Source organism: Petaurus breviceps, unplaced genomic scaffold, assembly GCF_028583685.1.
Source record: "Petaurus breviceps papuanus isolate PSGF00001 unplaced genomic scaffold, PetGlider_PUasm1.0 38, whole genome shotgun sequence".
NCBI lineage: Eukaryota > Metazoa > Chordata > Mammalia > Diprotodontia > Petauridae > Petaurus > Petaurus breviceps.
The window spans coordinates 31450865-31464031 of NW_027186304.1; the positions used below are offsets into that span (position 1 = coordinate 31450865).

The 13167-nt window shown below is 38.2% G+C and overlaps 1 protein-coding gene across 1 annotated transcript in view; it reads right to left on the reverse strand.

The window, feature by feature from the left end:
* Positions 1-13167, reverse strand: part of SMCHD1 (structural maintenance of chromosomes flexible hinge domain containing 1) — a 194946-nt gene that overhangs the window by 17155 nt on the left and 164624 nt on the right. The window contains exons 41-42 of the mRNA XM_069099718.1: positions 13029-13151; positions 9105-9295 (exon numbers count right to left, since the gene is read on the reverse strand). Of these exons, the coding sequence (XP_068955819.1) occupies positions 9105-9295; positions 13029-13151 (314 nt within the window). The remainder of the gene's footprint in view (positions 1-9104; positions 9296-13028; positions 13152-13167) is intronic.

Genomic DNA, 13167 nt, shown 5'->3' on the forward strand with positions numbered 1-13167 from the left:
TATACAAAGAGACTCAAATCATCCCCTCCGACCTTCAGTGTTCTTAAAACCCATATGAGCCCTCCCGAGATAAGCCATGCTTGGATAGTCTTCTGGAACCTCAAATCCAACATATCTAAAGCAGACTTTAGGCCAATATAGCAGTCAGAATGGAGGCAGGTCCCATGTAACTGCTGTGGGTGAAAAAAAAAATCACAGATCAAGAAATGAAATGAGAAACTGTGATTTCTACTCCCCCAGAAATGCATTAAAAGTCAGTCAGAAGACCATGCACAACAGGAAAGGGTGTTACTAGCCAAGGCAGAGTCTACATTCATGCAAACAAGCCAGATGTCTCCTAAGACAATGAAAAACTGGTCAGAGACACTTGCAGCCTGAAAGATTTGGTGTATGTGGGCAGAACGTCTCCCCCCAAGAAAGTCCCAGAGTGGTTGGAAACCCATGAAGGCTCTTGGATGGCTCAAGAGAAGCAGCGACCAGTCAACACAATGGTGCTCAAAGCAGGACCTCCTTTAAATGACCTAAGAGGGGCCAAACTCGAGGAGGCAAAGGTCAACACAAAAACCCCGAATGACCAAGGTAGACACAAAACAGAGCTGATCACCTCCCTTTCCTCTAAAAATGAAGTAATGAGTCAACACAAAAACAAACAGACCACTATGGAGAATTATAATAGATCCAAAGATAGCCAAAACTCTAGATCAAGGGAGTAATACTATAACAACCACAGGAAAAGGACGACATGAGTACTTAAGAAGAAAACAGGGAAAATAATTTGAATCATTAGATTCCTCAAAAAATCATGATTACAAAAGTAAAGCAAAAAAAGCAGGGTGCTTTATGTTAAAAAATCACAAATAAAAACTGTTTAAAAGTCTATAAGAATCAGAGTGCAAAGTGAAAACAGAAAAAATTCACCATTCACTTCCTGAAAGAAAAATTTAAAGGCCAGGAATGCCATGGTCAAAGTCTAGATCTAGATCTCAAAATACTGAAAGCATCCAGAAAAAAAAAAGGGTGGTGGTGGTGTTTCAAGTACCACAGACAGGATCACACAAGACTGGGCAGCTTCTCACATGACAAAGAGGCTATCTTAGAAAACAACAATGTGGGAAGATGGCAGAGTAGGTCAGAAAATTTCAGGCTCTCAAGATTTTCCTCCACAAAAGAGATAAAATAGTGCCTCTGGGAGAACATAGAGCTATGAAAACACATGGGGGGAGGGGGGGAGAAGAGGGGGTGCTCTTGGGACAATTGGAGAAGACCTAAAGAAAAATCCCAGGACTAGACTTCCTTTTCGAGAAGAGTAAACACACAAGATGCAAGCTGCTTAAACAATAAGCAGCAAGCCCTGGGGGTTAGTGGGGTTGGGAGGCAGAAACTTTAACCCAGTGAAGGGAGTTGGGCATCTGACCTGGGGAAGATCTACAAAATCTCTGCTGACAAGAAGCACCAGACCACAGATGCACTGTGGAGACCATCAGGGTGAGAGGGAACTATCACAGGCCAAATGAGTGCAGAAGCAGTGGGGCGGGATGCTGCTGACTATGGGCATTTACAGGAGGCTGGAGGTCTTGGTCTGAGTTCAAGATCAGAAGGGAGAATTGAAGAGGATTAGAGGCTAAAAGCACCCCCCCCCCATACCCCAGGTCTAGAGGTTATTATATAAAAACTAAATTATTACCAAAAAAAATAAAAATAAAAATGCACAGGCAAAGGAGAAAGATCTAACCACAGAGAGCTATTACAGGAATAGAAAAGAGTGGGATTCCATTCCAGAGGAGGAGCCTGAAGCAAAGAAAATCTCTTTTATGCCAAAGAGTAATGTCAAATGGTCACCTGTCTAAAAAGACTTCACTGAAAAACTTAAAATAGACTATAAAAAGCAAATGAGAGAAGAAACAGAGCTTCCACTGGGCTCCGGCTCCCACCACCTCCAATTCATGTAAAAGGTGACTCTGAACAAACTTTGGAGTTACAGAACCTACAAAGTGACAGAGAAGCTAACCTCCTGCTGAGGACAGCCCGGCAGGCCGGCAGGGAGCAGTCAGCACAGCACTCTGGGAGTCGACCCCAGCCTCCAGCAAGCCCAAGGTTTTAGCCTCATGGTGGGCCTGATCAGCCACCGGCTGGAGGGACTTCAGATCACCAGCAGCTATGGCAGTTTCCAGAATTATCAACCAATACATGCTAAGGACAAAGTGAGAGGTCAGAGCAGTGTGGACTTTGGGATCCAGTAGTTGGGAGTGTGGTCGGCCTTTATCCCCTGGAGGGAGAAGCTGCTGAGGTGCCATGGCTGTGCAGCTGCCGCCATGTGGCGCCTTCAGCTCTTGGCCTACAGATTGCAGGGGGAGCAAGCAACTGGTCTGAGGGACAATCACTCTTGCTTTAACCTGCTTGGATCTGGATTGCGGTCTAGGGTGGAGGTCCTAGGGTGTGTGACCAGCTTGCCAGAGCGTGTGGAACCTTCAGAGAGGGCACCCAACTAATACCTTCAGTAGCTGAGAAAACCTCAGTGTTTGGTAAGTTCCCCTGTCTGGTAAGAGTCCTACTGTGAGAAAAAACCCCGAAGTAGTAATTGAGTAGCAACATTGAAGCAAAGGAAACAGAGAAATCCAACATTAAGACTCCTATTTTGGGGACAAAAGGATCAAAGCACGGAACAGGAGGAAGACAACAAAGTCAGAACTCTTGCACCAAAAGCTTCCAAGAAAAATACGAGCTGGTTACAGGCCATAGAGGAGCTTAAAAAGGATTTTGAAAATCAAATAAGAGAAGTGGAGGAAAAATTGGCAACAGAAATGAGAATCATGCAAGAAAATTATGAAATGAGAGTCAACAACCTGACTGAAGAAAATAACATCTTAAAAATAGACTAACTCAAATACAAAAGAGGCTCAAAAAGGCAATGAGAAGAAGAATGCCTTAAAAGGCAGAATTTGCCAGGCTGAAAAAGAATCTCAAAAGCTCAATGAAGAGAATCATTCCTTCAGAATTAGATTGGAGCAAATGGAAGCTAGTGACTATATGAGAAATCAAGATACTATTAAACAGATCCAAACAAATGAAAAAATAAAGGCAACGTGAAATATCTCACTGGGAAAACCAATGACCTGGAAAATAGATCCAGGAGAGATAATTTAAAAATTAGTGGACTACCTGAATGCCATGATCAAAAAAAGAACCTAGAAATCATCCTTCAAGAAATTCTCAAGGGAAATTGCCCTGATGTCTTAGAACCAGAGGGCAAAACAGAGGTTGAAAGAATCCAGCGATCACCTCCTGAAAAAGATCCCAAAAAGAAAACTCCTAGGAATATTATAGCCAGGTTCCCGAATTCACATATCAAGAAGAAAATATTACAAGTAGCCAGGAAGAAACAATTTGAATATTGTGGAAACACAATCAGGATAACCCAGGATCTGGCAGCTTCTACACTGAGGGATTGAAGGGCTAGGAATATGATATTCGGGAGGTCCAAGGAGCTGGGATTAAAACCAAGAATCACCTACCCAGCAAAACTGAGTATCATGTTTCAGGGGAAAATATGGTCATTCAGTGAAATAGGGGACTTTCAAGCCTTCTTGATGAAAAAAGCAGTTGAATAGAAAATCTGACACTCAGATACAAGAAGCATGAGAAGGTCAACAGGGAAAAGAAATCATAAGGAACTTATCAAAGTTGAACTATTTACATTCCTACATGGAAAAATGATAATTGTAAGTTATGAAACTTTTTTCAGTATGAGAATAGTTGAAGGGAATAGAAATGTACATATATGTGTGTGTATAAACACATACATACTATGTCCATATATGTCATATATCCAAGGAGGATATATGAGCATATGAATACATATGTCAGTGAGTGTATATATGTGCACAGGTATACATAGAGGGCACAGGACCAATTTAATAGGAAGGGATGATACTTAAAAGGTGAAATTAAGAGGTGAGAGAAGAATATAATGAGAGGAGATGGGGGAGAGACAGAATAGGGTAAACTATCTCATATAGAAGAGGCAAGGGAAAATGGTTACAATGAAGGGGAAGAACAGGAAGGCAAAAGGGAATGGGTCAACCTTATTTTCACTGAATTTGGCTTAGGGAGGGAATGATATACACACTAAATAGGGTATCTTACCCTACAGGAGAGTAGGAGTGAAGGGGATGACAGGGGGGATGATGGAAGAGAGGGGGGATGATGGAAGGGAGGGCAGGCTGGGGCAGAGGGAAGTTGGAAGCACCCACATAGGATCAAAGTAAAGAATAGAACAAGTGGGAGGTGGGATAGGAGGGAGGGAAATATAGTCAGTCTTTACAATATATCCACTATGGAAATACTTTGCAGAACTACACATGTATAATCTATACTGAACTGCTTATGTTCCCAGTAACAGGGGGTGACAAGGGAGGAAGGGATGAATCTGGAATTCAAAGTTTAAAATCAAATGTTCAAAACAAAACAAACAACAACAACAAGAAAAATATATATATATATATACACACACACTATTATTAATATTATGTTACATGTAACTGGGAAATAAGATGTACAGGCACTGGGGCGTAGAGACCCACCAGAAAATCGGAGGGGATACGGGAGAAGATATGGGAGAGAGCAGAGTGGAGGCGGGGATATCCAGTGGGATCGCTATTTTGGGGCAGTGGGTAGGGGAAAAACAGGGAGAAAATTTGTAACTCAAAATCTTGTGGATGGGTGGCCAGGTAGCACAGCGAGTAAGAGCACCGGCCCCAGTGTCAGGATGATCTGGGGATTAAATCTGTGCTCAGATACTTAGCACCCACCCAGAAACACCTGGCCATGTAACCTTGAGCAAGTTATTTAACCCCAACTGCTTAGGGGCGGCCAGGTGGCTCAGCGAGTAAGAGCACCGGCTCCAGTGTTGGGATGACCTGGAGATCAAATCCGGGCTCAGATACTCAGCACCACACCCAGAAATAACTGGCCGTGTAACCTTGAGCAAGTTACTTAACCCCGACTGCTTAAAAAAAAAAATCTTGTGGAAATGAAGGATGTAAACTAGAAGTTAATAAAGCATCTGATAAAAAATAAATAAAAGTAACTTGCATTAAAAAAAAAAGAATTAAAGAAAACTGTACTGAAGCATGAGAACAAGAGGAAGGTAGAAATAGAAAAAAATCCACTGATCACCACCTGAAAGAGATCCTACAAAGGAAAATGCATAGGAATATTAATAGTTAAATTCCCAAACCCCAAGATCAAGGACAAAATATTACGAGTAACAAGAAAAATAATATACAATTGATGGTACTACAATTAGAATCACACAAGACCTAGCAATGGCAACACTAAAAGATCACAGGTCTTGGAACACCATATATTGAAGAGCAAAAGAACCGGGTAAAAATATCATACCCAGCAAAGCTAAGCATAATTTTGGATGGGAAAAAAATGGACATCTGATTAACTTTCAGGAGTCTTAAAAAAACCCTGAACTCAATGGAAGATTTGACATAAGAGAATCAGGAGAAAAATAAGATACATATAATGACTAATTACAACGGGACTAAAAATAAGGATAGAATGTGTTTTTTGTTTTTGATTTTGCTTTTTGGAGGGCAATTGGGGTTAAGTGACTTGCCCAAATTCACGTGGCTAGTAAGTGTGTCAAGTGTCTGAGGATGGATTTGAACTCAGGTCCTCCTGACTCCAGAGCCTATGCTTTATGCACTGCGCCACCTAGCTAAGAGAGTAATTATCCTTTAGAAATGAGGTGCAAGAGGAAGAACAAAGACAGAGGAATTAGATGGGGGAGGAGGTTGTTAGTTCTTGAAACCTACTTTCATTGGTAGTGTAGGTCTAAGAGGGGAAAATGCATATTCATCTAGAGTATAAAAGTCTTCCGAATTAAAAAAAAAATTCTAAGGTGATAGGAAGGGAGGAGAAATAAAGGAGGGATCTTTAGAGGAGAGGGTGAGGGAAAAGGTAAAAGTGGGGTATAGGAGGATGTTTAATTTTAGCAGAATGGGAGAATAAGGGAGGGAGCTTTAGAGGGGAGGGGGATGGAATAGGTCAAAGGGGTGTACAAAAGGGTTCTTAGATTTAAGGGATTGGGATGTTAAGGGAGGAATTGCTGGAGTGGGGGAGGGGTAGCTAGGAGGCACAGTGAACAGACATAGGCTCTGGCGTCAGGAGGACCTGTGTTCAAATCAGGCTTCAGACACTTGACACTAGTTGTGTGACCTTGGGCAAGTCACTTAACCCTGAGTGCCTTACCTCTCCCCTTCAAAAAACAACAACAATGCAAAATAAAAAGGAATTAGGTTTACAACTAAGAATAACTTAATATGCATAGCTGAGTATAATCCTATAGGGAATAAACCTTTAACAGAACAGAGGATTTTCAAGCATTACTAATGAAAAGCACAGAGCTAAGAACTATGAAATGCAAACACAAGATCCAAGAGAAATTTAGAAAAAATAAAATCTAAGGAAATGAAAGGGCTATATGATAGTGAAGGGCTTCCTTTCTTATATATTTTTTTTTGCTTTTTGGAAGGCAACTGGGGTTAAGTGACTTGCCCAATCTCATACGGCGTGTGTGTGTGTGTGTGTGTGTGTGAAGTGCTTGAGGCCTGATCCAAACCCAGATCCTCCTGACTCCAGGGCCAGTGCTCTATTCACTAGGTCACCTAGCCACCCCCAGGGCTTCCTTTCTAATAGGAAGAGAAGGGTCCCTCAAAAACTTAAAACTTTTTCAAAGGGCATGCTGATTCAATTAAGAAAAACAGAAGATCTGGAGGTGCTTCGGTTTGATTCTGAGGACTTTAAGAGGGGAAAGAAAACAGATGGTAAAAGGAGAAATATGCATTAGTGCAAAAAGGAGGAATACATCATGATAGGAAGAAAAAGTCAACAAGTGATTATTATGGGCCAAGGACTGTGTAAAGCACTAGGAAAATACAACAAAAAGATACATATTCCTTGTCCTAAATGAGCTTACATTCTAATTGTAGAAGGCAACAAATAGTATAAAGAGGTGCAGTGGAGAAAGGAGGCCATAGAATCAGTAACCAAGGCCAGACAGCAAGAAAGAAGTCAACATGGTTGGTCTGGGTACTCTACTTAAAATGGAGGTTTCCGGAAGTAACTGGAAGCAATCAGGGGTACAGGGGAGGAGGAATCTTCCAAGGAGACATGGTTAGTTAAGTAAAATGATTTTACAGTGCTAGAACATGTTATTCCTAAGCATATGAGAAGAAAGATATACCAAAAAGAGGCGGGAGTAGCAGACATTAAATGAACCTCACCTTTGTCTGTGCTGGATAATGGAGAATTAAACACACAAAATTTGGCCTAGAAATATATCAAACTCAACAAAGGCACAGTCAGGAAGGGGAGATGGTGGACAGGAGCGTGGGAGTTAATGAGAGTAATAATAATAATGGGGCAGGAATAATTACAAGCAAATCAAACTTTCTGATACTAAAGGAAAAGTGTGGGCAGGAAGACCTAGAAATGAAGGAGGTGTTCATCAACTGAGAAATGGCTAATAAAATTTCAGTAAATAAATGTAATGGAATATTTTTGTGCTATAATAAATGACATTAGAGATATATTCTGAAAATCCTGGGAAATAGGATATGATGGACAACGAAGTGAGCAAAATAAGAACAATTTACCCAGTGAGAAAACAACTTGAGACTTCAGAACTCTGATCAAAGCACATCAAAGGATTTATAATATTAACTTTCTGACAGAGAGGTGAAGGGACTCAAGGTGCATACCAATATAATGTTTTTGGTTCTGGTCACTGGTTAGATTTGTTTTGTTTAGCTCTGCTTATTCATTACAAAGCTGTTGTTTTTAATTTTAAACTGAAGGAAATAGGGATGGGGTGGGGGAAGAAAGTGGTGTACACAACAACAAAAAAAGTCAGATAAAAGATTAAAGGATCACTGAAACATTTAAACAAATGTACAAGTGGTACAAAAGGAAACATATAAGCAGTGGTTTTGAAAGTAATACATGAGGGAGTGGGGGCAGCTAGGTGGCACAGTATATAGAACACTGGCCCTGGAGTTAGGAGGACCTCAGTTCAAATCTGGCTTCAGGCACTTAACACAAAACTAGTGACCTTGGGCAAGTCACTTAACCCCAGATGCCCTACCTTCCCCTCTCCAAAAAGCAAAGCAAAAAAAAAAAAAGTAAAAAACTATTATGTGAATGTGGAAGAGATTTTAATTTATAAATGAAAATGCTGGGATTTTTGCATTAAGTTCAGAATACATTTTCTAAAATGTATCTAAAAGTCATGCTTATCAAAATCCTCTTCCAAAAAATATGTTCCACCTTCTGACTTCCCTTTTGTTATAAGGGATAGTAGATACAAATTGGGTATGTGAATATAATGGAATTCTATTGTGTTACAAGAAATGATGAACAGGCAAACTTCAGAAAATGCTGGAAAGACTTATATGAACTGATACTGAATGAAGTGAGCAGAATCAGGAGAACACTGTTCACAGAAACAGCCAGTGTGCAATGACTGATTTAGCTTTTCTCAGCAATGCAAGGACCTAAAACAATTCCAAAGGATTCATGAAAGTAAATGTCATACACATCCAGAGAAAGAACTATGGAATCAGAATGCAGAGTGAAGCAGACTATTTGCTTTTTTGTTTTCTCATAGTTTCTCCCATCCATTATAATTCTTCTATGCAACATGACTAATGTGAAAATGTGTTTAATAAGAACGTATATGTAGAGCCATATCAGATTGTATGTTGTCTTGGGGAGGGAGGAGGGAGAAAATTGAAACCTTATGGAAGTGAATATTTAAAACTAAAAATAAACTAATATTTTAAAAGGTCAAATAAATCCAAAAGACATCAATAAAAATTTTTTAAAAGATCACTGAAAATTCTGGACAGGGAGGTTCAGGGATGAGTACAGAAGTCAGAATGTAGGGGAGGGAAAAAAAAAATAAGAAAAAGAAACAATGAGTTATTTTGAATGTCTTTTTAAAAATTGGCCCCAATTTAAATTATTTTTTATTCAAAAAAGAAAGAGCTTAGAAAAGTACTATAGAAAAAACATTAAGTTCACATTTTCCTAACCTGCTCCAATCTGGAAGAGTCTTCTTGTAAATAGAATCAAGTGGCAACACCTGTTGTCGACCCTGAGTTTCATCAAAGATTCTACGAGCAGCATCAGTGGTTAGAGTGACCACACAGTCCATGTCACTTGCCAAATGCCAAGAAATAACCTTTGCAGCTTCATCATCTTCAATCTGTGCCAAGTGTGCAATCTATAAATCACATTCAAAATTGCAATTAAAAATGCACAAAAATGTGAAGATTTTAAAGTCTAATTGTACATTTGCCTAGATAATACCACTTCTGATGGCTGCAAATATATATTTTGAATTTAGGAATCCTGAAAATTTTAATATATTTTCTAATCCACTTAAAAATGTACTAAGAACACTGTAGGGTCAAAAAAAATTGTTTACTGGCTCATATCCTTTACATTCAGAATTTTGTACAATTTTGTCCCTAAATAGTTAAATTCCTTAGATCTGAAAAGATGGCAAATGAAAAAATGAGAAGATATTTAACACTGTAACAGACAATTCATAAACCATTTAAAATACATATGCTAAGGAAGCTTTCTAAAATATTTGTACATTTATTACATTAATAAAAATCTACTGTAAAACAAATTTTGTAGATCCTCACTATGACTATCCTCACTAAAGATTATGGTCTCATAATGTTTTTCTTTTAATAGTAAGTTCCTAGTTCAAATTTCACATAATGTTAGAATATCACTGGTCTTGAAAGTCGACTCCACCTTGTCCAGTTCTTTTGTCCACTTCTGGCTTTGTAATCAAAGCCTAACACACACCATTATGAGAGTCACCAAAATCATTGTGCTTGGACCACAATTTTCCAGGATTTAAACAAGAAGAAAAAGGGAAAGAAGACAGGAAGAAAATGAGAGAAACTAGCCCAACATCAACTGAATATCTGCAGGAAAGGTAAAGAGTGGCAGATCTTATTTCCTTTATGATCAAAGGGGACAGATTTCAATTGTGGAACACTCATATTCACCTTAAATACATCATTAGGTTTTATTTATGGGTAGTAACGATTTTAGCATTTCATAAGATCTGTGTGTAATTAGACTATTTTTGAAATCACAGTGCAACCCAAAGCTAACTGCCTAGTAGATGAGTGACCAAGAAGACATCTCTATACTAAAGCAGCTATTGGTGAGGATACATGAAGTTCTGTCTTTCAACTCATCCTTTCACATTCATAGTTAGCTGGAAGTCAAAATTTCTAACATATCTATTATCAGTGGAATAAGGTAAGATTGGTAGACAAAACAAATTTTGTTCAAAAGTGGATAACTGCACAGCTAAATTCATTGTGATCAAAAGCAATGCTTGGATACTTTATTTATTTATAAATATATATATATTTATAAAATAGAAGAGGAAAATGGTACTCTTAGATCTAGATACAAATTTTGAAAATAGATTAAAACTCAAGATAATTTAAAAGTAAAATTTTATTCCCACCAACTTTAATAACTTTTCCATTTTGTTGAATACAAACCTAAGGTAGCACTGCTATTTTTCATCATTTAGTGGTGCTGGCAGTGGCCCTGAAAAGATAAAATAATTTCATAGTATTTTTTTGTTTGTTTTTTGCTTTTTGGAGGGCAATTGGGGTTAAGCAACTTGCCCCCAAGGTAACACAGCTAATAAGTGTTAAGTGTCTTAAGGCCGGATTTGAACTCAGGTCCTCCTGACTAAAGGGTCAGTGCTCTATTCACTGTGCCACCTAGCCGCCCTAATTCATAGTATTTTTAACTTGAGGAGAAAATTATTGAAGCATTCAAGGGTTAAACCAATTCACCCCACTCCAGGACTGGGGTAGACTCCCTTATATGTTTATGCTAAGTTAAGAAGGCATGGAACTAATCAATACAAAAAAGAAAGACAAAGAAGTTAAACTGAAGAAGAGTTTTTCTGCTAGTTGGGGGGAGCTTGGATTTTGTCTTGGTACTGGCTAGTGGTTACTTCCTCAAGTTTTTTAAGCCTTTCTTTTCAACATTCAATCTTAGGTGGCTAGGAGAGTGGCATACTGTAATTATGTTTGATCTCAGCAGCATTTAGATGCAGCAGGAAAAGGAGAAAATAATTTCCACGTTGCTCCCAGTAACACGCAGACAACTCTCAACTCTAGTTTCCTTATATGGACAGAAATTTCCCTTTCAAAAAGTTATTTTTTTCTTGGAATGAGAAGGAACAAGGAAAAAAAGTTAAAAGGAACATTTTTTTAATGGACTAAAAATTTTTGTTAAATCACTTCTGGTATTAAACTTCATTTAAGCTCTGGCAAATTATTTCTCATGCTTTATAACTGTCTGAATCACCTAAAATAGGGTACCATTTTGCCTGACTGGAAACTGAATCTTTTATAAATATATAAATGTTTGGGAATAAATAACCATTTCTACAAATCTATTTTCTTACTGAGAAGCACATTTTACAAAAAAACAACTTAGAAACCACATGTCTTGTTCCACAATCTGTATGGTTTTCATGCTTTGTAAAAACTAATTTTGGGGGCAGCTAGGTGGTGCAACGAATAGAGCACCGGCCCTGGAGTCAGGAGGACTTGAGTTCAAATCCGGCCTCAAGACATTTAACACACTAGTCGTGTGACTTTGGGCAAGTCACTTAACCCCAAGTACCCTCCAAAAAGCAAAACAACAACCACAAAAATACCACCAAATCTTTTAGGCCAGTGCTAAAAATGATTTAAATGAAGATGACTACCCAGATTTACTGTACACACTATCCCACTTCTTGTGCTTCTACACAGTCCACCAAAGAAAAGAGGAATAGTCTCAAACTACTCAATACTACTATATAAGGAAACTGGCTGTCTGACTTATGGCATATCGTTGATATAAAATATGAAAGCAGAAATTTCTTTTCCTTGCTCAATAATGAAATTTGTTGCCATTTAAACTGACCAACATCCAGAGTTGATGGAAAATTAAGAATATAGCTTCTCATCTTAATTCCTGACAATATCAATTTCATTAGTGCAGCCTTGCATGGTACTCAAGAAGTTTGTGAGTAAATATTCCATGCAGAGGAGGAGGAAGTGTTACACTAAGTCTAGATGCAATGTTTCCTTCTGCACTGTAAGTATTACCATGCTCAGAACAGGTTTAGAGCTATATAATCAGAATGCAGGAGCCTAAGGGAAGAGTAGAAAGATGAGGAAAAGCAGGCAAAAAGGGGATACAAACATACTCATGCACATACACACTAAGAAAAGTCAAAATAAAAAATTTAGAGAAGAAAAAGCTGAAAATAAAAAAGAAGCATATAAAGGAAAGGATTATGGCCAATTAGAAAGATAAAGAATCTCCTATTAGTTGAAAATATGATAATTGGATTAAAAAACAGGTAAAATTTAACAATATGCAACTGGAAATTGGTAGGATAAAAAGACCTCACTCACCTGGAAAAAGGAAAAATTGATGGAGGAAAAGACAAAAAAAATTGCACTATTTATGCTGTTAAGAAACATTCAAATTGTATTTGTTTTACAAAAATAAAATTCTGAGAGCATCTTGGAACACATTTGTCAACATTTCAGAGTCAGGACTTACATTAAATTTTGATCCTTTTTGTCACTCTTCTTCTGCAATCCCATTCAAATTTGAACCATGGGTAAAGATAGTATCTATTTATAACCTGATGAACCAATGAAAAGCTAAACAGGAACAAAGCCCTAAAAGAACAACTAACCTATTTATTTAAATTCTACCACATCTATTACTGGGAACAAGACTTACGGAACTACTGGTGCATATCTATTTTAAACTTGGCTAGAACCAAAGCAAACATCGAAGAAAGAAGAGGCATGCTATTACTTGGGTTAATTATACAAACAGATAAAAATGAAGATGAGGGAGAGAAAATAATTTAAACTAATCAGAAAGAAACTCACCTTTCCTAAACTGTCTGGATTGCCTTTAGGGCAGTTTGGAAGAGTGCACGTTCTCCTAGGTTGTTTCTTTAGTCCCTCTTGTTCTGATAACTTTTGTTTCAGAAGCATATCAATATGAGACAGCTGTAAATTACAAATC